Genomic DNA, 27,982 nt, shown 5'->3' on the forward strand with positions numbered 1-27,982 from the left:
CCACTCTGCAGTCTCCGATCCCTCCCAGACTTCTGTTCCTAGGACTGTGACTTACCTGGGGACCTGCTGGACAGGAGGTAGAGGAGGGTCTGGAGCCAATCGTCCTAACTGCCCTCTGAGCCTGACCCCACGTTTGGGGTTTGGGTATCTGGGAGAGGGAACAGGGCCAGAGGGATTAGGGAAGAGTGAGGGGAGTGGGGCCCGGGGACTCCCAGACCGAAATGTCTCTTAGATCCCAGGCCAGAGCAGCACTGACAGTGGGAGGTGGCATTGCCCATATGCTGGGCTGAGTGGGCACCGAGGCCAAAGAGTCACTTATGGATCACTGCGGCCTCCCTGAGCCTGCACAGCTCACTGCCTCACAGAAATGTCCTTCCCATGTGGCTTGGGTGGCTCTGAGCTCCAGGGGGTGCCTACAACCTGTCACAGCTTCTGGGACCCTGCCATGTGAGTTTAGGGAGACGTTTTCTCCCCCTCCAAGGAGTCAGAGTATAAATAACGCTATTAACAATAGCTGATGTTAGTTGACGTATTAATAATGATGGCTTATTGTGGGCCAGGCTCTGAGCCTTCACATCATTTCATTTGATTCAAACCCCAATCCCTTGTAAATTGATTATTCCCTATTTACAGAGATGGACAAGAAAGGGTAAATCTCAGAGACAGAGCAGGGTGATGCTGCAATGGAAGCCCGAAGCTTCCTCAGTCAACCACAGGTTGATCCCATCACGGGGGGCCAGGGTCCCCCCGCCACTGAAGCCATCCCCTCCCTCCAGGCTATGGAAGCTGCCTTTTGGCTGGGGTTCCAGGGAGGAGGTGAAGCTTAGTAACTTATGGGTAATTGGCTGCAAGAAAGGGAGCACAGAAGAGAACAAAGCCTTACGCCTTGGAAAGTTCACGTCCCAAGCCAACCAGTTGTTTTCCATCCCTTTCAAGGGGGGATAATGGAAGGTTAACAACAGGAAGAGCTCCCCCATCACCAGAAGGGGTAGCATTGACATCCTGTCTCATGGTCAGTGTCGAGTGAGGTGCTGTCCCTGCCTTGACCAATAGTTTGAGCTGGAGGGAGGGGGGTTTGGCATCATCCCCTTGGAGAATCCCCATTCGAGGGGCCAGTGGGGGTAGGGGAGGCCCTGGGGCAGCAGCCCTGGGGGAGCCAGGGAACAAACACGGAAAACCAGGGGACGTCAGTCCTTATCTGGAGCTCATTAATGGGGAACATTAGTCAGCTGTGAAGGCCAAGATGGGGTGATAGGCATGCGGGTGGGCAGGGGTTGGGGGGGGCAGGAGGCAGCCAGAGGAGAGGCAAGGTAAGGGCCCAGACTCCACCTCCGCCTCACGTGTCCAAATCCAGATGGAAGCGCCCTATAAATGCCCGTAGCCCAGCCTCCCCAGAGACCCTGAGAGAGAGAGAGAGAGAGGGAGAGAGGGAGAGAAAGAGGGAGGGAGAGAGGGAGGGAGAGAGGGCGGGCGGGAGGGAGCGCTCCACGAGCTTCCGTGAGCTTCCGTGGGGCCCACGGGCCAGCCCACAGAGGGCCCCACAGCATGTGGGAACTGCGCTCCGTAGCCTTCTCCAGGGCGGTGTTCGCCGAGTTCCTGGCCACGCTGCTCTTCGTCTTCTTCGGCCTCGGCGCAGCCCTCAACTGGCCGCAGGCCCTGCCGTCCGTGCTGCAGATCGCCATGGCCTTCGGCCTGGGCATCGGCACCCTGGTGCAGGCCCTGGGCCACGTGAGCGGGGCCCACATCAACCCGGCCGTGACGTGGCCTGCCTGGTGGGCTGCCACGTGTCCTTTCTCCGGGCCGCCTTCTACGTGGCCGCGCAGCTGCTGGGGGCCGTGGCAGGGGCTGCTCTGCTCCACGAGATCACGCCACCGCACGTTCGAGGGGACCTGGCTGTCAACGCAGTGAGTGTCCTTTGACCCTGGGAGGTCCCCTGGACAGGGGGAGACGGGAGGGACCAGATCTGGGTGAGGGTCAGGGAGGGGATGAAAGATGGAGGGGTGCGGAGGGGGAGACGGAGGTGCTGGAGCCAGGAAGGCAGGAGCGGGAAGGAGGCGGGGTGGGAGCCGCAATAAGGTCAGGGCGGAGGCAGGAGGCAGGACGCATATGGGTCTGCTGGCACCTTCTGCCCTGAGCCTCGTGGAGGAAGAGCCCTCAAACCCAGGCTTGACTGCAAAACTCATGCTCTTTCCACCTGACCAATGTACCTTCCCTGAGCCGTCAACTGAGACTTGTTTAGCAAACAAGGAAACTGAGGCACAGAGAAGGGAAGGGATGGGCCCAAAGTCCTACAGTTTGTTAATACCAGAGAAAGCACCAGAACTCAAGGGAAACCTGAGAGGCAAGGTCTCTCCAGACCCTGGAAAAGGTCCCCAGAGCCCGTGACCAACTGCTGATTACGGGAACGGTGCTAGTCAGACCCCTGAAGCACTCTGGGAGCTGGAGGGGATGCCACGACCCCTTCCCCTCCACGCTCCTGCCTTCCTGGGTCCGCGCAGCACCCTGGCATCCCAGGCCATGGGTGGGGAGGCAGAGTCTGGGTTCCCTCAATCCACCTCTCGCTCCACCCCCCATCCACATCAGGGTAGCAAATGCCCCATTCACACCTCAAACCCCTGCCTTTCCTGGCCTCCTCTACCCCTGGGCCACTGCATAAAAGGTCTGATGTCTCTGGAAAGTACTACATGGTTTCTGTGACCACCCCCTCCTTTGCACAGTTGGCCCTTCCTCACGCAAGGGGTAGAGGTGTCCCAATTGGGGAACTTTTTTCTTCTTCCGAATGGAAAATATGATGAGGCTGGCGGCTCAGGGATGAGAAAAGGCTAGAGTGGCCACTTCCAATGAGAATGAAATTAGTTCTGTTTCCAGCAAGGAAAGGCCCAGTCAACTGTCAACTAGCTCTCAGAAAGGAAGGGTCTGGGAAAGGTCCCCCAAGTTCCTGCTCAGCATTTGCCACTTTGAAGAACTAAGGAGATCCCCGCCTGGCTGGAATGGAGCAGCAGTGGGGCTGAGTTGCCCTGAAGCTAGAAAGCTAGAAGACCCCCCCTCCCCGCCCACAAGGCTCTTGTTCCAGGTGTCGGCTGAGGTCCCTGGAGAGGCCAGCCTAGCCACCAAGAAGTTACCATTGATGTGCACCTGCTCTTTGCCAGGCCAGATATCACCTACTTCTTGGTACAACCCTGTAAGATGAATTATGTGATCCCTCTACCCTGATTGGTAAATCAAGGCTCAGCACTCAACTGACTCAGATCACAGAGCCAGCTGGTGTCAGCACCTGGAAATGGACGCAGAGCTGTCTGACACCAAATCCACATCCACACCTCTCCCTTGGTAAATGGAAAGCCATTTACCAGTGGGAATGGGGCTGGGGCTCTGCCCTTGTCATTTCCAGTCCTCACACAGTGCTCCGGAATCTGTTTTGTCATCCCCATTTTACAGAAAGACAAACTGAGGCTGAAGTAGTAAATAAGTTACAGGCCTCCAAAGTACCTGCCTTCAAAGCTCTTTTCACTGTCCCACACACACTAGATACTCTACCATTGGACATCAGGGGGCAGTGAGCTTAGACCCTAGAGACCCAAGTGTGCCAGTCCAATGGCTAGGGCCCAAGAATGGGGGTTCATGGCCTAGAGAAGGAGCGTGGGAGCTGAGAGCTGTCACAGTGCCAACCGGTGCAGTGCCCAGTGCTTGAGGGCAGGGTGTAGAGCACAGGATGACAAAACGAGGGAGAAATCCAGTGCTGGGTGCGGCCTGGTTATGAAATCACCTCTTCACTCGGCCCCAAGCTCTCATTACCCAAGGCAGGGTCTGCCGGGACCATGGGCAGCCCACCTGGTCACAGCCCCCCCCCCCCACAGGACAGGGCATCAGGCCCCACCTCAACCTCCACAGGATGTGCAGGGCCAGACTCAGGCCAGAAACACGGTGCAGAACAGGCAAGATTGGAGGAAGAGGCTCAGGTGAAAGGAAAGGGTTGTACACTGGGCTCATGTCCTAGGACCATCCCCAGACCTGAGTCCTAAGACCCTTTTCTGGGGGCCTTTTGTCCCCAGGAAGAATGACCACAGGCCTCTCATGATACCAGTAGTGTCTTGTGGCCTAGAAAGCAAAGAAGGCCTTTCTGTTATACCTGCCCTAAGCCTCCTGCCGCAGTCAAGACCTCTCCCCTCTCCTTCAGGAGACAAAATCTGGACCTCAGCATCCTTTTCCTGTCACATTAGGCACACAATCACTGCCCCCGAATCTAATGGGCTATGGGCTTCCTACCTCTGACCTAGGGACCACCAGTAGTCCTGGGGTCCTTCTCTGACCTTTGGGCCACAGCCCAGGAAAAGCCATCATTCATTTGGGCTCAGGTGGCTGGTGAGCCCAGGTGTTCCAGTCCCAGCCGGGAAGCCTCTCTGGAGCCTTGACTGCAGATGGGCAGAGAGATGGAGCCACAGTGGGGAGCCTGCTCAGCGATCTCCCACCCACCCTGTCTCTTTCCCCAGCTCAGCAACAATACAACAGCTGGCCAGGCTGTCACCGTGGAGCTTTTCCTGACCCTGCAGTTGGTGCTCTGCATCTTCGCTTCCACGGATGAACGGCGTGGAGACAACCTGGGCACCCCTGCCCTCTCCATCGGTTTCTCTGTGGCCCTGGGCCACCTCCTTGGGGTAGGTCATGACCGCTGTTGGAGGGACAGCCATACATACCTTCCCCCAAGAAGCAGACACACAGACCACTCTAGAAATAACACACAGGGATGCCCGAGTAGCTCAACGGTGAGCGTCTCCCTTCAGCTCAGGTCCCGGGATGGAGTCCCTCATCCGGCTCCCTGCATGGAGCCTGCTTCTCCCTCTGCCTGTGTCTCTGCCTCTCTCTCTCTCTCTGTCTCTCATGAGTAAATAAAATCTTAGGAAAAAAAAAAAAAGAAATAGACAAACAGACCCCCCCCCAGTAGTGACAGACACAGAGCCCCCCCCCTGGGGAGGGTGCCAGATATACAGAACTCCCCAGAGGGATACCCCAGAAGGTGTGACTCCCAGATACCCCAAAGGAACAGATTGCACCCCAGCCTCAAGTGAATACAGAAGCCCGGGAATATAGGGACCCACTGCCCATCACAGGGATTCCCTGGAGGCCGAGGTCAGGGGCTAGAGAGGAGCTGGACGACTCCCTGCCCCGCCTCATCCTCTCCCTTCCCATGCGACTCCCGCCTCTCACTCTAGATCCACTACACCGGCTGCTCCATGAATCCTGCCCGCTCCCTGGCTCCTGCTGTTGTCACCGGCAAGTTTGACGACCACTGGGTAATGGCCTAGACCTCCCTGCCTTCCCCTCGCCCCAAGAGACCTCCCCGCCTTCCCCTTGCCCCAAACCCATCTCAGCCAGGGAGGGAAGAGAGGGGCGCAGAGCTGGGGGCTGCGGGCGACGACGTCCTGGGCGCCTTGGGTTCCCCGCTACGGGCTGGCGCCCTGTGCGGGGACACTTGGCCTGCGCCCCCTCATCGAGGATAGTAGCACTTGTGGCCTCACTGGCTTTGGGGAGGGTTGAGGGATGCTCCTCAAGTGAGATGGGAAGCTGCACGCCCAGGGCGCTGGGACCCCGCAGATGGCGATGTTTAAACTTGCTGACACACACATTTTCATTAGTTAGCACTTACCCAGCCTCAGTATGGGCCAGGCCAGCCTAAGTGCTTTGCAAATGTGTGTGTGTGTGTGTGTGTGTGTGTGTGTGCGCTTTGCAAATACTAAAATGGTTTTCACGACCGCCTGGGAGGTGGGCATCGTTACAGTGGAAGGAAGCGGAAGCCCAGACAGCCTGGGCAGGTCGCCCCTAAGCACCCACCCCCGTCGGGCCTTGCACCCTGAACCCCCCAACAGCTGCTGCTGTCCCCCCCAGCTCCGCCCATCTGCCCGCTTTACCGTTAATCGCGGGCGCACCCCCTCGCTCTCAGCACCGAGTAGGGGCGGGGAGCGCGGGCCGAGGCCCAGGGGTGCGCGGAGTCGGGGCCGGCGCCCCCCGCCGCGATGCCCGCCCGACCGCGCTCTCCGCCGCCCCCAGGTCTTCTGGATCGGACCCCTGGTGGGCGCCATCCTGGGCTCCCTCCTCTACAACTACGTGCTGTTCCCGCCCGCCAAGAGCCTGGCCGAGCGCCTGGCGGTGCTCAAGGGGCTGGAGCCCGACGCCGACTGGGAGGAGCGCGAGGTGCGCCGGCGACAGTCGGTGGAGCTGCACTCGCCGCAGAGCCTGCCCCGGGGCAGCAAGGCCTGAGCCGCCCCCACCCACCCCGCCCCCGCCCCGGGGGCCTCCAGCGACCTCGGGCCGCCGCCCACCTCGCCCCCCTCCCGGTCCCAGCGCCCCAGGAGCCGCTGCCAGGGCGGCGGGTGGCGCTGAGCCCCGCAGGCTGCGCGCTGTCCGCGGTCCCACCCTCTGGCCCCCCGCGGGGAGCTGGACCCTCGGGGAGCGAGGCCAGCGGGCAGAGGACCTGGGAACCCGCGGCGGGTGTTTGCGAGCGTGCGCGCGTGTGTGCAGAAGTGTGTTCCTCCCCAGTGCCTCTGTGTCCCCAGGTGCGCGGTTGTGCATACTCCTGGGGGCCAGTGGCTGTGCCTGTGGCGGTGCGAGTGCGCCCCCCAACCTCCCACTCCCCTCTCCACCAGATCCTCCCCAGCGCAATAAATCTGCTTCCCCTGCAGTCACATCCTCCCCAGGAGCTCTGAGAGAGTGCTCCCCGCGACAAGGGAAGGGGAGGGCCTGGAGGCCGCTTGGAGAGCCCCGATTGCCACCCCCTACCCTGCCTCTGCTGGAAAATTCCCCCAAGCCGCAGCCCTAAGGTTTGCCACCATCCACTGCTAGAGACAGAAAAGTATCAACCAGAGAATGGCTTCTCCAGAAGTGGCCTCTGGAAAAAGGGACGGTTGGGTGGCCCAGGACCTCCTTTCTGCCCGGAGGGGAGACCTCTTCAAAAAAGGGAGCCTGCATATGTGTGTGTGTGCCTGTATGTGTGTGTATATGTCCCACACGTGTGCACGAGACCCCCCCCCCATCTCCAGGGGGCTCTGGACCCAGAGATTAGCCTGTGGCAGAGCAAACAAAGCCTTCTTTGGGCCCCATGGCCTTTGTCTGGGGAGAGGGCGAGATTTGCAACTGGACACTTGGTGAAAGGAGACACTCCGTTGCGCAAGTGAGGCCTCCCTCCCGGCTGTACCCATGGTCGGCTGGTCGGCTGGTCGAGGCGGTCAGGCACGCAACCGCAGGCTCACTCTCTCTTCCTCTCCCTCCCTTCAGGTTTCCTTCCACTGCACTTCAGTTACTGGGGTTGGGGAGAGCAGCCTAGTGCACTCTCAGGACCACAGAAGGGAAATGACTTGTCCAGGCAGTGGCAGGTCTGTGTCTAGAGCCTGGGCTTCTAAATTTCCAGGCCAGTGGAATGGTTCTCAAATGAGATTAAGTGGGATTAAGTGAGATGATGCATGTAAAGATGCTGCGTGAACTGTAATTCCTCATACCATTAGCACGTGTTATTGGGATTATTTCATTATTTCCGCTTCCTGTTGGTAGAACACCGAAGGGTTCTGATCCTCAGCCTCTTTTACCTTTAGTTGGTGGCCAGTGCAAAGGACAGCCCTGGGAGCCCAGGCAGAGGGGGTGGGTTTGGGGCTGACCCCATCCTGGTCAAGCCTCTTAACCTCTCTTGGCCCTGTTCCCCCACTTTCTTCCTCCCATCACCCAGACCACGCGTCCTCTCCCTCCCCCTCCAGTCTGCTGCATAGCTAACCTGAGAATCACAGCTTGAGCCCCCTTCTCCATGCACTGCTGCCTCCGTACTTTCCAGGCTTTTAACCATGTCTGTCTCACACTACACCAGGCACCCTCTGTGTACACGAGTCTCCAGCCCCTTCCCGCCCTCCAGCCCTTCAGAGATGGACCATATATGAGGAACATCCCTGTGATTGTGCCCACCTACTCATCTATGGGTTTTGTGTTTTTTTTCTGTCTTCCTTGACCAACGCTCCCTCTGGAGTCAGAAAAAGGCTGCCTTGGCCCATAGGTGCTATGGAGATGGTGGTCCCAAACCAGCTGGTGACAGCCACCTGGCCTCACTCCCAGAGGAGGGGTTTTATCAGAGACCAAAGTGACCCCTGGGGCGGTACTTTGAACTGCTCTGGCAGTTCAAAGGCAGCAAGGCATTGAGCTGTGAACCAAGCCTGGATGTGTCTCAGGCACTTCATCCCCACCCCACCAAGAATTTCTCTTTATGTCTTCCTGGACTCCACTTCCTGGATTGTACCTCACCTAAAACTTAATGTGACATCACCATGACTTCTTGCCCTGATTGCCCAGATTGGGGTCACTAAGGTCAGAGGTCAAGGCAAGATTCAAAACAATAAGGAGGGAGAGGACCTGACACATCCAGAGCATCTCTTGTGTCCCAGACTCTGGGTTAAAACTTCACGTGGGTTAGGGAAGGACAACAGTTTCCAGCTATGCAGGGTTTTAACCTTTCCGATGCATCCCCTATTATTGCCCGCGATTATCTCCCGACCCTGTGACAACAGGCAGAGCAAATATTGTTCTTCCTATTTTATAGATCAAGTCTCTGCATTTCAGAGACTGGTCTAAAGTCACACAGCTGTATGTAGTGGAGTCAAGACTTGAATTCAGGCCTTCTTAGTCAAAAATCCCATGATCTGTCCATTCAGAGCTCAGAGGAGCCTCTGGGGCTAGTCCTAGTTGCCCCTTGGGAGCCTCTGGCAAACACCGGAGTACACCACTGAGCCTGTCCAGCCCAGCCCTCTGCCTGGAGGTGGACACAGACCCTTGGGGACGGCTGCAGCAGGGTAGAGAGAAAAGGACAAAGGACACCAGGCTGGTTTCTGCCCTTGAAAAGCTCCCAGTGTGCAGGAGGATGGAGGTCAGACACACCCAAAACCAGACAGCAGCAAGGTAGCATGGAGGCAGGTGGACTGGCTTCCAGGTCCTCAAGCTGGGAAACAGAGAAGGCTTTGAACTGAAGGGAAAAGGTGGCTGAGCACTGGGTCCCAGCAGCATCCCTTCCCAGATCCCCACTTTGTGCCGGATGACTTTGTGCCTGCTTTCCTGGTGTTTTGTATCTTTAAGCTGTGATCCTGTATATGTGCAGTGCCTCCCAGGCAAGACCGTAAGCCCTTTGGGGGCAGGGCTCCCTCCAGCTCTTGGATGGCCTTCTCCTATCTATTCGCCTTCATCTGGCTTGGCTAGCTCAGTGCACTGCATATAATAAGCACTCAATAAATGCTCATTTGCCAATAAGTGCTATTTCTTCCACAACTTAGAAATGGTCACTATTGTCCAAAGGGCCAGGAGACACATCAGGGTCTCTGATGTCTTGAGGCCCCCAGACCTGCTGTTGGGTATGGTGCAGAAGGAATTTCAATGCAAAATAAGCAGGTCAGCTAAGGTAGCCTGTGATGGCAACTCCCACAGTCAGCCTGGCCAAAATGGGCGTCCCAGGCTTTGCAACGCAGGTGGCACGGGGAGGGCACCAAGACGCGGGCAGGCTGTGTGGCCTCCAGAGCAAGTAAAGAATGGCCCCGTTCGGTCTCCTCATGCCTTAGCACCGTGCTGCAAAGTCAGGACAGGGAACTCCATAGTCTGGGACAACGCCTATTCCTCAACACGTCCAAAACTGACTGATCCTCTCACCATCCCCTCCCCCAACTCAAAGGATCCAACTTCAGTCTTCTGGATGCACAGGCCAAAAGGCTCCAGCCCCCTTGACTCTTCGTCCTCACACACCACCAGTGCTCCATCCGGCAGTCCCGGCGAATGCTCCCTTCACGAGGGATCCAGCATCTGATCCCTCTCACCTTCAGCACCCCCACCGAGGCCCAGACACCATCACCTCTCCCTGGTTAGGCACCTACCCGTCTCCCTGCTTTCTGGTCTCCTGCCGACACAGCAGCAGAGGGGTCGTGTCAAAAACCTTGTCAGACTGTGCCAGCCCTTGGTTCAGCGACTTCTTCATCCTGGCCGAGAAGCCTGTGGGCCTTTTGGTGGTGTATCCCTCTGCCCTCCTCTCCTTATGCTCATCCTTGTTCCCTCTGTTCCAGCAACACTGGCTGCTCTCTCTACCTGGAATGTTCTTCCCTCAGATATAGGCATGGATCTCTCCTTCTCTTTTTTCTTTTTTTTTTTAAGATTTTATTCATTTATTTGACAGAGAGCAAGAGAGCACAAGCAGGGAAAGTGGCAGAGGGAGATGGAGAAGCAGGCTCCTGGGTGAGCAGCGAGCCCAATGGGGGGGGGGGTGCTCCATGAGGGACTCCATCCCAGAATCCCAGGATCATGACCTGAGCTGGAGGCAGATGCTTAACTGACTGTGCCACTCAGGTACCCTCTCCCTCTCCTGTTTCAAGTCTTTGCTCAGATGTCACCTTCTCAATAAGACCCCCACTGAAACCCCATTAAAATTTCGAAGAACCTCCACTCCCACCCCAGCATGCCCAGCCCCCCTTAGCATGTTCCATTTTTCCACAGCACTTACCAGATTCTATCATACTGCAGAATTTACAATACCCATTGTTTATTGTCTGACTCCTTCCCCTAGAATATTAGCTCCTCGAGGCAGAGAAGGGGTTTGCTAGCTCACGGCTACTTCTCCAGTGCTTAGAACAGTGCCTGCCACAGAGTAACTGCTCCATAAGTCTTTGTGGAAGGAAGGAATGACTCTTCCCCAACACTGGGGAATGCGTGGAGCCTCAGGGAATATTCTGCTGCCAATTACCCTACCGTTTCCCCTGCAGCCCTCAACTGTTCCCAGGGAATACAGGGGGCCCCATATCAGGAGAGGAGGGAGGGAGCTCTCCCTGAGAGGTTCTAACTCTCCCTGCCACAGATGGGGAGATCTATCGCCCAGCCCAGAGAGATCCCAGGGAAGCATCCTTCTGGGGCTGGCAGGGCCCAAGTGCTCAGGGCAAAGACAATTCCAGCCGCAGTAGTTTCTTGGGACAAGACTGGAACAGAGTAACCCTGATGGTTGGAGAGAGATGGAAGGACCTCAAGCACAGGCCTAGCAAACGTAACCAGCTGGTCCCTCTGAGTCTGTGGGGTCATCTGGGTCATCATTCCAGTAAGGGACAGGCCTGCGCCGAGCCCTGAGCCCCAAGCCCAGATGAAAATCCAGTACACACTTGCCATGTTCCTCCAGGGGTAGGGCTCCAGGGCCCATGGCAGAAAGACAAACAGACCTCCTGCCTTAAGAGGACAGAAGTGGGTGTGGCTCAGTCCGTTAAGCCTTTGGCTCTGGTCATAATCCCAGGGTCCTGGGATGGAGCCCCACATTCGCATCCAGCTCCCTGCTCAGCAGGGAATCTGCTTCTCCCCCCCCCCCCCAATTTGTGGGCTTTCTTTCTCTCTCTCTCTCCCTCTCTCTCTCTCAAATAAAATCTTAAAAAAAAAAAAAGATGAGAGAAGTGGGAAAGGAGCTGCTCCAGCAGGAAACACGGAACTGAGGAGGAACAATAGCGGGGTTTCTTTGGTCCCTGTTTTCTTTGGCCTCTTAGCTGCCACAGAGCCCAGAACCCGCTCCTCCAGGTCCTTGGCTTTCCTCTGGGCCCAACCCTCTTAGCCCCTGCTGGAGAGACCAGAGGAGCACCTGTTCCCTCCTTCTGCTGCGCCCTCTGCATAACTCCACACAGAGCCCTCAGGGGGCCTGTAAAATTATAGTCACACACACAACATGAGGAAACCTTACTGAGCCTTATTCTGTACCAGCACCGTGCAGAGTGCTTCCCAAGGACCTGTGGCAGTAGCAGGGGGTACAGTCTTTTGTGGAACTCCTCTTGTGGGATCCTGCGGTGGGTCCCCGCCCCTCTTCCAAGCCCTGCAGGGATCTCCAGCCTCATTCCCTGAATGCGGAACCTGGCGCCAGGAAGAGGGAAGGGTGGGAGAGCCGGAGGAGAGCAGCCTGGAGTTCAGAGGGAAGGGATGGGAACGGGAGGAGGAGGATGGGAGCAGGGAAGAGAACGTCACCCAGTCCAGGGCTGGAAGGACTAGAAAGGACTACACGTAAGAGAGATGGGCCTGAGGAAACTGAGGTAGAGGGCACCTGGGGGGCTCAGTTGTTGAGCATCTGCCTTTGGCTCAAGTCATGATCCCAGGGTCCTGGGGGGACCCACGTGTGGGGGGCCCACGCTCAGCCAGGGGTCTGCTTCCAGGAGTCTTCCAGGCCTGGGGTGCCTGGGTGCCTCGGGAGGTAGAGCATGGGACTTTTCTTTTCCCCAAGATTTGTTATTTATTTGAGGGAGAGAGAGAGAGAGAGGGAGAGCGAGCAAAAGCACACAAGCAGGCAGGGGGCGGAGGGAGAGGGAGAAGCAGAATCACTCCTGAGCAGAGCGGGGCGCGGGCCTGGGTCCCAAGGGCCCTGGGCTCCTGACCTGAGAGGAGGGCAGACACTTGGGGGACTGAGTCACCCAGGCGCCCCCGCATGCGGCGCTTCATCTCAGGGCTGTGGGCTGGAGCCCCACATTGAGTGCAGAGATGACTTAAAAATAAAATCTTAAAAAAAAAAAAAAAAAAAGACAGAGTTTGAGGGAAGGGAAGTCGAAGGAGCGTGGAGGAGGTGAGCTGCGGGAGTTAAAGGAACCGGGGGGTGGGGGGGACCAGAGTAGGGGGCCTCGGGGGCCGGGAGGTCCGGGGGCGCCCGCGCCGGCCCCGCAGCGCACCGCCACCCCCACTCCCGGGCCCCCCCGACCCAAACCAAAAATGAGGTCGGTCGCGCCCCGTCCCGTCCCGCCCCGCACCCCGTCGGGGGCTCGCCGGGAGGCCGCGGGGCTCGGGCGCCGGGAGGGGGCGCCTCGGGGCTGCGGGCTCCGCCGGCCGCGTGCCCAAGACGCCCCCGCGGCGCCCCGCCCCCGCCCCCGCCGGCGCGGGCCGCGCAGAGTCGCCCCGCGCCAGCCCCGCGGGGCGTGAGGCCGGGTCGGGATGCCCGGGCCGCGGGAGGGGAGGGAGGAGCCGGCCCCGGAGCCCGGCGAGGCCGGGGGAAGGGCGGGGACGCAGGCAGAGGCCCCGCGGAGCCAGGCGCCGGCAGCCGGCAGGACGCTCGAGGCCGCAGCCGGCGGAGGCGTCCAGACACGCGGCCCGCAGCGCGGGAGCCGAGCGGCGCGACCATGCGCGGGTCCGCGGGCGCCCGGCCCGTCTACACCGCCGCCGCCTGGGTCACGTGGCCCGGGCGCGTCCGCGGCGGCCCCGGCGGGGGGGCGGGCGCGGGCGCGGGGGGGCCGGGGGCGCGCGGGGCCCCGGGCCGCGGCGAGAGGCTGCCGGCCGCCGGGGTCCCGCCCCGCGCGCTGCGCTGGGTCCCGGGCGCCGGGGCCGCCCCCTGCCCCCCCGCGCTCGCCCCCCCGCGGGGCGCCCGGCCTCTATATAGCGCGCCCCCGCCCGGCCCGCGCCAGGCCGCCCGCCAGCACGCCCCGGGCGCCGCGCCCCGCAGCCGGCCCCCCGCGCCCCCCGCGCCCCGCGCGCCCCGCGCCCCCGCCCCGCCCCGCGCGCCCCGCCGCCGGGCCCTCGCGGCCACCATGAGGAAGGAGCTGTGCTCCGTGGCCTTCCTCAAGGCCGTGTTCGCCGAGTTCCTGGCCACCCTCATCTTCGTCTTCTTCGGCCTCGGCTCGGCCCTCAAGTGGCCGTCGGCGCTGCCCAGCATCCTGCAGATCGCGCTGGCCTTCGGGCTGGCCATCGGCACCCTGGCGCAGGCCCTGGGGCCGGTGAGCGGCGGCCACATCAACCCGGCCATCACGCTGGCGCTGCTGGTGGGCAACCAGATCTCGCTGCTGCGGGCCGCCTTCTACGTGGCGGCGCAGCTGGCGGGGGCCATCGCCGGGGCGGGCGTCCTCTACGGGCTGGCGCCGCTCAACGCCCGCGGCAACCTGGCGGTCAACTCGGTGAGTGCCCCGGGCGGCCGGGGCTGCGGCGGGGGCGGGGGCGCCCGGGGTGGGCTCCCGGCCGGGCCCAGGCAGCATCTGGGGCGTGGGAGCCACGGCCCGCCTGGCAGGTGGCGGCGCCAAGCTCCAGGCTGGACGTGCCCGCGGTGCCCGCGGTGCCCGGCTCGGCCTCCCTGGTTCAGACCCCCCCCCCCCCCGCCGCCCTCCTGCTGCCCCTCTGGCCTCCCTCCTGGAGCCGCTGCCTCTCCTTTCTCTGCCCGAGACTTCTGGCTTTCTCCTGTCTGGCTTCTGCCCTGCGCTTGGGACCCGCTGCTGCTGTCTGCCCGGCACTGGAGTGGTTTCGCGGAGCCATCGGGGTGGGTTGTAATCCTGGCCTTGGGCCCCCCTGGCCCCTCTGGGCCCCACCGTTCTCCGCTGTTACACGGCGGTGGTCATAACCCACCGCAACAGGTGTCAAGGGGGTTACATCTAGAAACCGTGTGTGCGGCCCGGTGTGTGGGGTCTGGTGAATACGGGTTCCCGCTCCTGGTCCCCTGCCCTCACCCCCTTTCACAGTCCCATATTCAGTCCCCATGCCCCATGTAAACTGGGTTCATTAATCAAACACAGAGGAGGATTTTCTCGGCCATTGTCAAGCCGTGAGTCAGCCCCACCGGAGAGACGGGTTTGAGGTTGGCACTGGCAGCGGGTCAGACACGGGCGGGAGGCAGGCTGGGGGTGCAGTAGGCAAACTGGGCAGCTGCCCACAGGAGGGAGGGTAAATGCCAGCTTGTGGGGGTTGGAACTGGGCAGAACCGTTGACAGGACCTTGTCCAGGGAAAGCTCCCCTCACACTCAGCTCCTTGGCCACCGATCGGCCTGGGCTCCAAGCTTTGTGCACAGGGTCAGGTGGCCTTTTCAGCAAATGACCTTTCTGACGTGCGCAAGGCTTGGCTTCCAGGGACAGTGGCTCTAGGTGTCCTTGGAGGCCAAAAGCCTCATCCCCCGAGCCCCTGGCCATAGAGCCAGAAGGCAGGGGTCCTAACCCACCCTCCCCTTGCAGCTCAACAACAACACAACCCAGGGCCAGGCCATGGTAGTAGAGCTGATTCTGACCTTCCAGCTGGCACTCTGCATCTTCTCTTCCACCGACTCCCGCCGCACCAGTCCTGTGGGCTCTCCGGCCCTGTCCATCGGACTTTCTGTCACACTGGGCCACCTCGTGGGGGTGAGCAGTGCTGCCACTTGGTTGCAGTTGTGGGAAGCCCCCCAGGGCAAGTAATGGGGCTCTAGAGCAGCACCCCTCTGAACCAGGGAACCTAGCAGTTAAGGCCTGGAGCAGGGTTGCTATACTGTGTCCCAGACTGGATCCCCCCAAATCTTCTCTAGTCTGAGGAAATATGGCAGGAAGTGTGAGTTGAGGGGAGTGGGGAGGCAGGAAATCCAGCCCGAGCACAGGACTGGAGAAGAAAGAGGGGTCCACGGGGACCAGTAGAGGGAGAGCTCACCAGCCTAGCAATTGGGAGACTAGATTCAGAGACCTGGCTGAGCCGCTGAACTTCTGGGTGGCTCTGGGAAAGACCAGGCCTTTAGGAGCGGACAGGCATGTTGCCCTCCTCACTGCTGCCTCCCTCTCTCTGCCCAGATCTACTTCACCGGCTGCTCCATGAACCCGGCCCGCTCTTTCGGCCCCGCAGTGGTCATGAAGCGCTTCGGCTCTGCTCACTGGGTGAGTCTGGGCCCTCCCTGGCTCCCTGGCAATGAGGGCCTGGAAACCTGGCCAAGAGCTCCCTGGATCTTCTGGATGCTGTGGGCCCAGAGCTCGGGGTGGCCTTGAGAGGCGTGGCTGGAGAGAGATCGAGATACAGACAGGGATGGGACGCAGCCAGAACAAGGACAGGGGGAGTTAAATGGCAGAGGACCCTGGTTTAGGGCTGGGGTGGGGCGGGGCAACCCTGGGTAGCTGTACCTCTAAGGAAGGGAAGGAGATGGGTTCCTCTGTGTAGATCTCTGAGGATTTTGTGTCTGTCCTTCTGGGGTGGGGCGGCCGGGGGCAGTGTGTCTGTGTGTCTGTCCTCTCTGATGTTTTATTTATCTGTTCCTGCCCAGGGGGTTCAGGGAGTCTTCCTTCCTGTGGGCCTGTCCCTCTGCACAGTCTATCTGTCACCTCTGCTGAGAGCTCACGTTCCCTCTCCAGGGTCTGTTACGTTCCCTGTGTGGGAGGGAGAGGAGTTCTGTGGTCTCCCCGGGAATCTACATGTCTCCTTCGAAGGGTCACTTGTCTGTCTTTAGGGTGAGGTTGGGGGGCCCTGTCCTTCTGGGGATCTGTCTCCTTTGAAGACTGGAGCGTCTGTGGTCCAGGTCCCTGTCATTGAGGAATGGGGTGTCAGTGTATCTGTTCCTGAGGCAGGAGGAAATCTCTCCCTCTAGAGGTCCGGAAGTCCGTATGTCCACCTGCTTTGATGGTCCAGGGGTCTGTCCTCTGGAGGGGAAGCTGTTGGTCTCTGAGGCCTGAGACTCAGCCCCCTGACACCGCCATGTCCCCGCCAGGTGTTCTGGGTGGGGCCCATCGTGGGGGCCATCCTAGCTGCCATCCTCTACTTCTACCTGCTATTCCCCAACTCCCTGAGCCTGAGCGAGCGCATGGCCGTCATCAAGGGCACGTATGAACCTGAGGAGGACTGGGAGGAGCAACGAGAGGAGCGAAAGAAGACCATGGAGCTGACCGCCCGCTGACCAGTGTCAGGCAGGGGCCAGCCCCCCTCCTCCCAGTCCCTGAACCACAGGAGGAAAAAAATGTACACATATATATAAATGACAGCAAGGCTTCCTTCCCCTACAGCTGGGTCCTCGGGGCTCAGGAGGAGGTGCTGGCTCCTTCGGCTTCACAGTTAGGGATGGGAGCAGGAACCCATGAGGGGACGCTTAGGTGGGGGCCCAGGCTGGTGTCTGATGGGGAAAGGGTCTCTCTGGGACAGGGCAGACTGCTGCCATGAGGTCAGATCTCAGACACAGTGAAAGGAGCACCAAGCTTACAGGCTTCCCTGGGGCCGAGCCAGGAAGGGGTGGCCGTGGCTGGACGCCCCTATCTTCCCTGACCCGCCCCCTTAAGAGCCGGCGGGGTCCTAGTCCCTAGGACAGCAGAGGCTGCCCCTCCCCACATCGCCCTAGAGGGAGACAGACTGGTTCATTAAATGCTGCCTTATTTATTTCTGCTCAAGGATGCACGGGGTTGGGCTGCTGGTGTTTGGGGCAGGGGCTTACCAATAAACCACTGACACTCAGGTTTCGCCTCGTCTCTCCCCGGAGTCTCTTTTTGGGACTCTCTGGCTGTTCACCTCGGTCCCTCCAGACAGTCTGTCTCCTCTTTGTCATCCTCTGCGCTCCCCAGGGTTCTCTGTGGGAAGACGGGGAAGCTGAGGCCAGGGGAGGCTTGGTCAGAGAGATGAGATGGGGAAGAGAGGTCGGGAGAAAAGGAGAGACCAGAACATAGAAATAGAGCTGGAGGTGAGGAGGGGGCAGCGGGAGCAGGGGAGGGGTCCTCACCAAGTCACCCACCTGCTGGCCCCTCCCACCTCAGCTATGTCAAGTCTCTGCCACTTGAGGAGGGCCTGGCACCAGTGCCAGGGTGTGCCAGGCAGGGTGGAGGAAAAGTGAACCAGCTGGCAGCCCCTGGAGATGCCAAGGGGGTGACCAGCCAGGGCTGTCATCAAGGAGGAAACAGCCCTGCACTCCCCTCTTTGCTCCTCACTGTTCCCAAAAGGTGTCATGTGGGAGCCTGTGGTCAGAGGGAGAAGCCCCTTGCCCCACATGGCAACATACCCGGGAGCCCCAGCCTCTCTGTGGGTCTCCAGCCGCTGTTCCCACTCTCGTCCCCTCTGGGCCTGTGGCTCTGCTCCACTCTGCCCTTGTCCCCTTGTCACTGACACTCCTTAGGAAACCTTAAACTCGCCGAGCCTCCATCTCTTAAGCTATAAAACGAGACTAAAAAGTGCTTCCCTCACAGGGTTGCTGTGGGAACGTTTGGAGATTAAGGGAATGAGATTCCTGGGACTGGTCTGCTCTCTGTAGGGAAGACGGTGGAAGTCTTGCAGAAGAGCAGCTCAGGACACAGCCCTGTGTCATAGTTAAGGAGTCTGGCTTGGAGTTCAAATCCTGCTTTGCAACTTTGGGTAACAGGCTCTCCGAGGATTGTTTTTGTTTTGTTTTAAGATTTATTTATTTACTTGAGAGAGAGTTAGCAGGAGCAAGGGGAGGAGGAGGGGGAGGGGCAGGGGGAGAAGCAGACTCCCCACTGAGCAGGGAGCCTCATGTCCAGGGACCCCACCAGGACCCAGGACCCGGGAATCATGACCGGAGCTGAAGCAGGTGCGTGACCAACTAAGCCACCCAGGTGCCCGTGGGCTCTCTTGAGTTTTAATTGCCTCACCTATAAAATGGGGATACTCGTACCCACCTCCTGGGTTGTTGTGAACATGAGACAGTGGGCGGAAGGCAGGTGCCCCTGCAAACAGCCACGCACCTCGAATGCTCAATGGACCGAGTGAAAGGGAACCGGCACGTACACATCTGGGCCCCTGCTCTCCTGAGAGTGAACCTGAGCTCCTGCTTCCTCTCTGGAATGGGAGCTTCTCCCTTGACGGGGGGCCGGGGGGCCAGGGTGGAAGAAGGGACCTGGGGGACGAGGGGCAGACTCCCCGGCCCTCCTGCAGGCTCCAGCCTAGGACTCGCAAGCGGCGGCTGCACCGCCCGGCCCGGCCCGCACCGTGTGTGCGCGCACGTGCGTGGGGGGCGGGGGTGAGGACCGCAGGGCCCCCTTCAAGGAGCCCCCCTCGCCGGCCTCGCCCCCCTCACCACCCCCGCCCCTACCCAGCCAGGCCGCTAATGCCAGCTCCCACCAGCAGGGGGGGCCGTCGCCCACCGAATCCGCGGCTGCCGGGCTTCCCCGACCACGCGTGGGGGCCTGGGTCCCCGAGGCCGCCAGGAAGCAGCTGCCTAGGCCCGGGAGGGCGCGCGGGAGAGACGACCCCCCCCCGCGTGGGGCTCAGGCTCAGGCACAGCCCGACTGGGGCTTGGCCGCCCCCTGCGGCCCCGCGACCCGCGTCCCTTTCTTCGATGGGTCCGAAGGAGAGCAGCAGTGGCCCACGGGGGGCCCCTGGGAGACAGGCCCGGGGGGGGGGGCGCCCGGCCAGACCGCGAGGGTCCCCGCGGGGCTCGGGCGGCGAGACGCCGCGGCGGCTGCGTGGCCGGCAGAGGGCGCTGTGCTCCGCGGCGGGACCGTCCGGGCCGGAGGACTCGCGCTCCGCAGCCCCGCGCGTCTACACCGACCTTCAGTGGTGCTCCGGGGCTGTCTGCTCGGCATGGACGCGCACCCATGCTCAGTACACACAGGCTCAGTCTCCCCGACCCTCTGCTCCACCTGGAGCCCGGGCAGAGCCTTGACTCCCCCGTGGGAGGGTGCCCACCCCCAAGGGCTGCTGGTTGTCACCAGGTAGGAAGGCGACGTGGGCACACCTGGGAGACAGCGGAGGGCTGGAATGTGTGCCAGGTGGGCTGCCCGGGGGGGATGGGAGGAGGGAGGAGGGGAGCGTCCACGTGGCTGCCACAATTTGGGAGGACTGGCGAGATGATGCGTGGGAAGCTACCTTGAATCCTTTCCTTTTTTAAAGATTTTATTTATTTATTCATAAGACACACGGAGAGAGAGGCAGGGACATAGGCAGAGGGAGAAGCAGGCTCCCTGCGAGGAACCTGATGCCGGACTCGATCCCAGGGCCCCGGGATCACGCCCTGGGCTGAAGGCCGATGCTCAACCGCTGAGCCACCCAAGCGTCTCAAATCCTTCCCTTCCCTTTCTTTTCTTTCTTTCTTTCTTTCTTTCTTTCTTTCTTTCTTTCTTTTTTTTTTTTTTTTTTTAGATTTTATTTACTTATTCATGAGAGACACAGAGAGAGAGAGAGAGAGGCAGAGACCCAGGCAGAGGGAGAAGCAGGCTCCATGCAGGGAGCCCAACATGGGACTCATCCCGGGTCTCCAGGATCAGCCCTGGGTCAAAGGCAGACACTCAACCGCCAAGCCACCAGGCGTCCCAGTCCTTCCCTTTCTGACAACGTGCTTTCATGCTCTCCCCTTCTCTCCCAGCACCTCCCTCCTTCCCCTCCCTTTTGCTCCCCCTCAAGCTGAGAGGACCTCAGTCAGAGCTCACATTGCCCCCATGTGCACAGGTACCTACACACACCCCACTCCCGGATGGCGATAGTCACCCCAGCACCTAGGCCTCTAGGACGTTAGAGGCACACACACGGCTACAGGAGCTGTAGGCAGCCAGGTGTGGGGCCTTGGCTAAAGGCCTCAGGGCATGAGAGAAACCTCAGAGCTTCGCAGTAGAGCCCAGGACTGGCCAGACCCAGGGAGGTGCCGGCTGGAGCTAGAGCTTGAGCAAGCCCTGGCCAATGCTCACCTGGCCTCCGGGGTGAACGATCTTGTCCTGTCCCCAGGCATCTCTGCTCTAGGCCAGCTGGAGACAAGGGCTGCTGCTGCACTGAATTCTCTCAGCCTTCAGGGCCCACCCAGAACAGAAGCCCCAGGAGCTGCTTGTCCTGGAGCTGCCGCAGCAACCAGGACCCTTCCCACCCCAGCCCAGTCCTCATACCTGTCTCCCCGGAGGGGTGAGGGAAGTGACAATCCTAACAACCCAAGTTTTTTTGGCTCAGGGACACTTTCCTAGGTATCAGCACATTTACCCCTAATGACGCATGGGAAAATGGGAATTATCTTTATTTATTTTTAAGATTTTATTATTTATTCATGAGAGACACAGAGAGAGAGGCAGAGACACAAGCAGAGGGAGAAGCAGGCTCCATGCAGGGAGCCCGATGTGGGACTCGATCCCGGGTCTCCAGGATCATGCCCTGGGCCGAAGGCAGGTGCTCAACCGCTGAGCCACCCAGGCATCCCAGTTATCTCCATTTATAAGAGGGGAAACTGAGCTCGCGGGAGTTACGCCCGGTCAGGGGTGCAGCATACACAGCAGCGTGCAAGTGCTCTTGCCTGTCTTGCCTCATCAGAGGCTCTGGGCAGGAAGGCATTAGTGCTCGGTGCTCGGTGCTCGGTGCACAGGTGCTAGGGAAGGTGTGGGGCAGCCTCTGTGGCCCGGTCTGCTGGAGGGAAGGAGACAGATGCCCTGAGCTTCCCTGGGACAGCCCGAGGCAGAGTGCCCACCGCGCCAGGGAGGAGCGTCACCCACGCTGCACCCACAGCCACCTTCCTTCACTCCTCGGGCATTCACGGAAAGCCTCTTTGTTACCGGGCAAGCATGGGAGTCCGCACTGGAACGGGAGGCGCGAGGAGGCCAAATCCAGAAGTAGCTGCTGGCCGGAGAGGAGAGCAGGGAGCCCAAGGAGGGGCCCTTGACTGGCTGCCTCCTCCTCGGAGGCCTTAAAAGGGTGGCGAGAGACAGAGTCATCCCCCCCCCCCCCAGGACGGGGTCAGGCTTGCTGAGCAGAGCTGTGACCCCCGCTGAGGTCATGGCAGCAGCCCCCGTGGCTGGGTGCTTTCTCCTGCAGTGCTGGCAGCACAGATCCAGGTGGGGGCAGGGGCTGCGGAGGAGAATGGAAGGGAGAGGGGGGCTGGGGGCGGTGGAGAGAGCAGGGAGCCTGGACAGCGGGCACCAGGGGATCTGGCTGGGGAGGGGAGGGTGAGGCCAGGAAGTCTGGAGGAAGGAAGGCAGGTGGGGGAAGGTGAGGGACAGAGCCTGCAGCAGAGCTGGGATATCCCACTTGCAGCTTTCAGAGGGCGCTCCGGGTGGGAGAGGAACAGGGCCCTACCCGAGCAGGCCCCAGGCCAAGACCAGATAGATCTGCAGGTCACCTGCTTCCGGGAGGTCCAGGGGCTTTTACCCGAGATGTCTTTCACTCAACAAATGTTAATCGAGGCCCAACTATGGCCAATCCCTGTGCAAGGCCCTCTATGTAGAGAAGAGCAAAATTCGGTTCCACCCCACCACCTCATTAAGGGGGCACATTAGCACCATGACCGCCCCCCATGAGGACTGAGGTGCACAAAGGTGCCAGGGAATGGTGGGAGCACAGGGAGGGGTCATCCCCCAGGAGAGGAGGAGGCCACCCTGAGGCTGAGCCTTGGGGATGAGTTAGGAGTTACCCAGGCAAAGGACGCGGGAAGGGCTGTCTGAGGAGAAGACAGAGCTTCCTCCAGGGAGCCACCAGCATGGAATGTTCCAGAGCTACGGGCCATTTGGTGAGGCCACAGGGCAAAGGACAAAGCGTGGAGTGGGGAGAGATGAGGTGGGAGGGGCAGGGTCCCCCGGGACCTTGGAGGCCGGGCATGAGGGCCATTTTGAAGAGATTTTAGCAAGGGAGCAGCAGGATCAGATTTGCATTTTAGAAAGATCACTCGGGCTGCAGCGTGGATAATTGATTGGCGCTGAGTGAGGGAGCAGACAGAGAGAGTGGTTCAAGGCCGCAGGGCAGCAGGGGTGGTGAGAAGAGGGCAGAGTCAAGAAATATTTAGGATGCAAACTCTGCAGGACCTGCTGCCCTTATTGGTTGGGGGCAGGAGGGAGAGAAGGTTCAAGGATGCTTCCCAGGTGCCACCAACTGAGCTAGAGAAAACAGGAGAGTGCATTGGAGGGGGGCGCAGAGAGGGATGCGGATCCCCTTTGGAGACATTTGGTTGCATTTGAGGAGCCTGAGGACGATGGGCACATCCAAGCAGCAGGGGTCCTGGCCAGGGGGCGAGGTCAGGGCACCCCGATGTGGTCGGGAGGCGAAGACTGTTGTAAGGGCTCCGCAGCTGCTTCTTAGGGAGGGAACACCTTGGTTTGAGAAAATACCCTGATATGCTGCTGGGGTTACAAGGGCAGAGCCTAGGGCACGGGTGACCTTAGGCCCAGCATTGCCACGCAAATGACTCAGCTGTCCTGTGTGAGACTTGAGAGGAGTTGCTCAGGCCCCTGAGAAGGCGGAGAGCAGGGCGGAAGGGAGAGGGGCTGAAAGGGAGAAGCCAAGGACAAGCCAGTGGAAATTCCCAGCTCGCAGGGGAAATTCTCCACTGCCGTGTGTGTCATCTGCTCAGCTGTGGAACAAACCCCTCCTCCCTCTGTCCCCTCGGCACCCACACAGGCCCAGGTCCTCAGTAAACTTGGCTCTAGGCGCATCTTCTTTCTGTGAGTAGGGATTTAGGCGGGAACGGAGGGAAGAGCTTCATTTCCCATCCGGGGTTATGGGGCAGAGTAGTGTGAGCCCGTTTGGAGCAGAAGCCCCGCAGGCAGAGGGAGCCAGGAGAAGGGGGGGTCTCTGGGAGCGCACGGGACCCTCTGAGCGGGCCTTGGATCTGATGAGCTTGCCGCATCTACGCCGACATGGGGATGTGAGCAGCCCGGAATCCCACACCTGCCACTGCTCCTGTACCTGCCCCCCTCAGGCTGGGCCCCTGTCCAGCTTGGGAACCCGGGGTTCCAGCTCAGTGCCTGGGGCTGCCCCCCTTCCCCTCCGCCAGCTGTCAGGTGAGCTGGGGTGGAGCAAGCACGTGAGCGCTGGGCGTATCAGCCCCACGCCTCCCCCTCGGGACACACAGGATCCTCTTGGCCTGTCCCCTGCTAGTCTGAGCAGCGGGTCCCTGGGGCAGTAGCCAAGGAGAGGGGCTGCAGGTGGGGGGCCGGAGGAGCCAGGCCAGAGGCAAGGGACCCCAGGAGGTAGCCGAGATCAGAGGCCAGAGACGCGGCCCGAAGCAGCGGAGGCAGCGGCCGTGGGACGGGACGTGGCCGGGGGCAGGGGGAGCGTGGCCGGGATGCTGCTGGGCCCCCTCTGGAGAGCGGCCAGCAAGGCGCTGTTCGCGGAGTTCCTGGCCACCGGGCTCTACGTGTTCTTCGGGGTGGGCTCGGCCCTGCCCTGGCCCACGGCGCTTCCCACCGTGCTCCAGACGGCCATCACCTTCAACCTGGCCACGGCCGTGGCTGTGCAGATCACCTGGAAGACCAGTGGGGGCCACATCAACCCTGCCGTGACTCTGGCCTTCCTCGTGGGCTCCCAGATCTCCCTGCCCCGTGCCGTGGCCTATGTGGCTGCCCAGCTGGCGGGGGCCACCCTGGGGGCTGCCGTGCTTTACGGGGTCATACCGGGGGACATCCGAGAGACCCTGGGGGTTAACATGGTAGGTGCAGGGGTGCCGCACAGGCGGTAAGGGTGGAGGGCCAGGCCTGAGAAGGGAGGACCGGGGGGGGGGGGGGGGGGAGTAACTCAGCCACCTGCTCCTTGGCTGCTCAGGCCTGAGCCCCGGGCCCCTGGGGACCCGGGCTGTGGCTCTAGTGCGCAGAGCGAGAATCGGGCTATGGTAGAGGAAACAGGTGGGACAGATAGAAGCCACAGCAAGGGGCAGGAGTCAGGGAAGGACCAGGCACTGAAGGGTCAGGGTAGCCAGAGAGGCCTGGGGCTGCGGGTGGTCGCAGGGGACCTGGCATGCCCATGGGCCTGCTCCCCTGGGTGCCCATGTTCCTCCTTCCGCAGCACCCCGAGGCCGGCCTCGCTCCCCCAGATTCCCCTCCTCAGCTAGCCTTCCACCTACTTCCCCAGGTCTCCGCCCAGTCCACTCAAAAACATGCCCCTCGGCTGCCCTGAGCCTTCCCTTCCACTTGGGTCCTGGGTGCCCCCTCCGCCAACCGGTGGGCAGGGAGGGATGCCACCCACTCCCTTCTGTGGGGACAGAACGTCCAGGGCTGACCCCGACTCCGGGGCACAGCTCTCTGCTCGCTCCACCCGAGTCCAGGAACCGGTGGCAGCGAGGGGACGCGAGCCCGAGGGGGCCACCATCCCCTGGCGGAGCTGCATCACTCCCAGCACCGCCTCCTCACCCAGGTCCGGAGCAGCACCTCGACCGGCCAGGCCGTGGCAGTGGAGCTGGTTCTGACTCTGCAGCTGGTGCTCTGTATTTTTGCTTCCACCGACAGCCGCCAGACATCAGGCTCCCCGGCCACCATGATCGGGATCTCTCTGTCATTGGGCCACCTCATTGGGGTAAGAGGCAAAGGGGGCGCCGTGTACGTGCACACACTGGTCCCTCCCCTGAGGAGGCCTGCAGGGGCCCCAAAGGCCAGGAAGCGTCCCTCCCCGAGCCCCTCATGCGTCGGCCGAGGCTGTGTTCCCACAGTCTGGGTCTGGGATTCGATGCTGCAATGGCCAAGACTGGGACCAAGCCTCTGAGTCGGGGCAGAGGGGGCTGTCCCCTCCCGGGCCTTAAGCCCCCTCACATCCTGAACCTACATTCGCCCCCCAGATCTACTTCACCGGCTGCTCCATGAACCCGGCCCGCTCCTTCGGCCCCGCCATCATCGTTGGAAAGTTCAAGGTCCACTGGGTGAGAGCCTCTGCTGGCAGCCGTGGAGGGGAGGGCCTGAGCAGGGGCGGTGGGGACAGTGGCTTTCACCAGCAAGGGGGGCCACAGGGACTCGGGGACACAAGTGCCCGTATCGTGGACCATCTCAACGCCCCCAGTGAGGGTTTCCCTAGGGTCGGAAGACACAGGCAAGCATCCTGGCCCGTACTTCCTTTCTTTCCAGCTTCAGTAGCCAGGGGCACCCAGTGGACTGTCAGTAAATGGGCCAGGGCAGGAGATGCAGCCTGGGCTCAGGCCTCCAGTCCTGGCTGTTTCTTTATTCACTTCCTCCAGCTGGACCAGTTTCCAAACTTGGACAAAGAAAAAGACAAACAGAAATAGACACACACACCAGCACAGGCAGGAACAGCCCTTAGCCAGGGCTCCTGGTTGGAACGGGAGGCGAGAGGAGGGAAACAGGGATGGTGAGGAGACTGGGCCCACCCTGTGGAAAGCAAGGTCACCTCACCTGCATAGACTTGGTGGGTCTGCTTCTCAATTTTGTCACCTTGTAGACAGCCCGAGGGGTCCTGGGAGACCAAGTTAATAGTAGGGAAGCAGGCAAGGGTCCCAAAGCTACCCTATAATCCTGATAGCTCATTCCCACTTCTCTCTGCCCCCTCAGGTTTTCTGGGTGGGACCCCTGACAGGAGCTGTCCTGGCTTCGCTGATCTACAACTTTATCCTGTTCCCTGACACCAAGACCATGGCCCAGCGGCTGGCCATCCTCATGGGGACTGAAACAGTAGAGACAGTGGCCAAGGTGGAGCAAGAGAATACAGAATCTCAGCCCAGTACAGGGGATACTGAAATGGAGAATGTGTGTCAGATGGCATAGAACTTGGCTCCCACCTTTGGGCTTCTGAGAGGAGCCCTTTAGGTTGGTGGCATGCCTGGTATGATCAGACTTCAGGTTTTATGGGGGGAGTACTGGGGGGGCTCGATAAGGGCAGGAAGGGTGGGGAAGCTAGGCCCCCTGTCCTAACAGGGTGGGCAGGGAATGCCAATCCCTATCCCTGGCATTCCATTTCTAGATAGAATCTGGGGAGCAAATCTGTTCCATTTTCTCCTCCTCCATCCCTTATTGGGACAGAGCAGAAGGAGGCAGGGAATTCATGATTGCCCTCCATTTCTCTCATCCATCTGGAACCTAGTGGGCCTCCTGGGCCTCCCCAGTCACCTTGTTTTGGGTATTGAGGCCCAGACAGCCACTCAGCTTAGACAGCAAGAGCTACAGAGACCTTGGGGAACCCCAACATCTCACTCACCCTTGAGGGAAAATCCAGGCTTCCCAGAAGGATCAGGTCCTGGGACAGTCTCTGAGCTTCTCACAGGGTTACCTCTGCCCTTAGGGATGTTTAGGCTACAGACCCGCCCTCAGCCTGGCGGCCTCCTGAGGACAGAGACTGTCCCTCCAATCAATCTTCATTCCTCACATGTCTAACTGCTCAGGGGAGGACCCTACCCTTGTGGAGAGCAGACAAGAGCCTTTTCTAGGGCTAGCACGGGTAGAATATAGGCAAGGGAGGCTTGGGCCAAACAGGCATTTTCCAGGGCAGGTTCTCCCCAGATGTTTGCCCACCTTCCACCCTGCAGCCCCATTCATGGGGAAAGTCCTGAGAGGGAGAAGTCTCCATCCCAGCTCCCCATCCACAACTGGGCCACAAGCTGTTCTTCAGCCGCATTCTCAGTTCTGCCAGCATCTTCCCAAAGCTACTGGATAAGTTCCAGGGATGATAAGAACGCAGGAATGACCCAAGAAACCAAGATTTGCCGTTGAAGGACTACTAGCCTCGGTTGGTTTGTTCATATTTACAAGCTGCTGTAAATATACTCTCCCCGCGACGTGGGTTCCTACCTGGATCTCAGCTCCCCCAGCTATCAAATGGGCACGGTCCTCCCCCAGGGCCTGCTGTGAAAGCAAACGAGAGATGGGAAAATGTTTTCGAAGTTAAGATGCTGGAAAAACAAACCCAATAAATGATGATTATTGTTGCTGTTACCGTAATTATCGGGTTTGAATACAATGGCTGTTGGTAATGGGAGGGAGGAGGGAAGAAGGGGGGCGATGATTGAGAGGGAGGGAAGAGAGAGTAGGTTTTTCCTCCTTTCATCTGTTCCACTTACTTGCACTAACTACCTCCTTCTCTCCTGGATCTACTGACCCGGGCGCTTTGTGTGTGTGGAGGGGGTTGAGGAGGGACACTGGGACAAAGAGACGAGCCAATAAAAGTCTGTTCTGCTCATCTCTATGGTGCCCATCACCATGGTACCCTGAGATACAGCAACCAGATCCATGAAAAAGATAGGGCCTTTCCCATGATGTCTCCAGAGGCGCCTGGGGACGGGAGGGGCTACCAGAGTCTTCCAGGGGCAGAGTGACCGAGCCCAGCCTGGGACCAGAGCAAGAGCTGAGTCCCCAAGTGCCCATGGCCGCGGTGGCCACGGTCAGCGTTCCATAATACCGTCAGTGTGGAGGGCTATTCACGTCTGTCCGAGCCGGGCCCGCTCATCCATCTTCACAATCTCTCAGAGCCCAGGGCTTCTTGTGCCCTTTTCTGAGCAGGGACAGCTGGGGGTGGAGGTGGGGGGGAAGGATGTGATGGACCTGCTAAAGGTCATCCAGCTCAGTACCACATCCCCCTAAGGTCTCCCCAGCTCCCAGCTTAGAATTTTCCAAAATAGAGCTGGGGGTGGGGGGTGGCTTCTACAAGCTA

At 60.3% G+C, this 27,982-nt stretch overlaps 3 protein-coding genes across 4 annotated transcripts; all 3 read left to right on the forward strand.

The window, feature by feature from the left end:
• Positions 1-1,421: 1,421 nt before the first annotated feature.
• On the forward strand, positions 1,422-9,270 carry AQP2 (aquaporin 2). Its single transcript, XM_041736830.1, is given in 5 exon segments — positions 1,422-1,759; positions 1,762-1,904; positions 4,491-4,655; positions 5,211-5,291; positions 6,046-9,270. Coding segments are annotated over 5 exon segments (813 nt in total). The 5' UTR covers positions 1,422-1,545; the 3' UTR covers positions 6,256-9,270.
• Positions 9,271-13,428: 4,158 nt separating this feature from the next.
• Positions 13,429-17,161, forward strand: AQP5 (aquaporin 5). 2 transcript variants are annotated; one of them, XM_041735417.1, is made up of 4 exons: positions 13,429-13,898; positions 14,941-15,105; positions 15,523-15,606; positions 15,987-16,421. In XM_041735417.1, the coding sequence occupies exons 1-4, from the start codon at positions 13,536-13,538 to the stop codon at positions 16,167-16,169; spliced, it is 795 nt and encodes a 264-aa protein (XP_041591351.1). In that variant the 5' UTR covers positions 13,429-13,535; the 3' UTR covers positions 16,170-16,421. The 2 variants fall into 2 exon arrangements, with proteins under 2 accessions (XP_041591351.1, XP_041591350.1); XM_041735416.1 differs by lacking the exon at positions 15,987-16,421 and adding an exon at positions 16,428-17,161 and having other exon boundaries at positions 13,438-13,898.
• A 5,947-nt stretch (positions 17,162-23,108) lies between these two features.
• AQP6 (aquaporin 6) lies at positions 23,109-27,273 on the forward strand. Its single transcript, XM_041735421.1, has 4 exons — positions 23,109-24,047; positions 24,749-24,907; positions 25,167-25,247; positions 25,891-27,273. Exons 1-4 carry the CDS (start codon positions 23,685-23,687, stop codon positions 26,101-26,103), a joined length of 816 nt encoding a protein of 271 aa, XP_041591355.1. The 5' UTR covers positions 23,109-23,684; the 3' UTR covers positions 26,104-27,273.
• The last annotated feature ends 709 nt before the right edge of the window (positions 27,274-27,982 follow it).

Source organism: Vulpes lagopus, chromosome 21 (genome assembly GCF_018345385.1).
Source record: "Vulpes lagopus strain Blue_001 chromosome 21, ASM1834538v1, whole genome shotgun sequence".
Lineage (NCBI taxonomy): Eukaryota > Metazoa > Chordata > Mammalia > Carnivora > Canidae > Vulpes > Vulpes lagopus.

Excerpts from the sequence above, each read along its gene's own strand:
- AQP5 (XM_041735416.1), top strand. The coding sequence starts at position 13,536 with ATGAGGAAGGAGCTGTGCTCCGTGGCCTTCCTCAAGGCCGTGTTCGCC. Across the intron at positions 13,899-14,940 it reads GCAACCTGGCGGTCAACTCG|CTCAACAACAACACAACCCA; the intron begins GTGAGTGCCCCG and ends CTCCCCTTGCAG. Across the intron at positions 15,607-16,427 it reads GCTTCGGCTCTGCTCACTGG|GTGTTCTGGGTGGGGCCCAT; the intron begins GTGAGTCTGGGC and ends TGTCCCCGCCAG.
- AQP6 (XM_041735421.1), top strand. The coding sequence starts at position 23,685 with ATGCTGCTGGGCCCCCTCTGGAGAGCGGCCAGCAAGGCGCTGTTCGCG. Across the intron at positions 24,048-24,748 it reads AGACCCTGGGGGTTAACATG|GTCCGGAGCAGCACCTCGAC; the intron begins GTAGGTGCAGGG and ends CTCCTCACCCAG. Across the intron at positions 24,908-25,166 it reads CATTGGGCCACCTCATTGGG|ATCTACTTCACCGGCTGCTC; the intron begins GTAAGAGGCAAA and ends TTCGCCCCCCAG.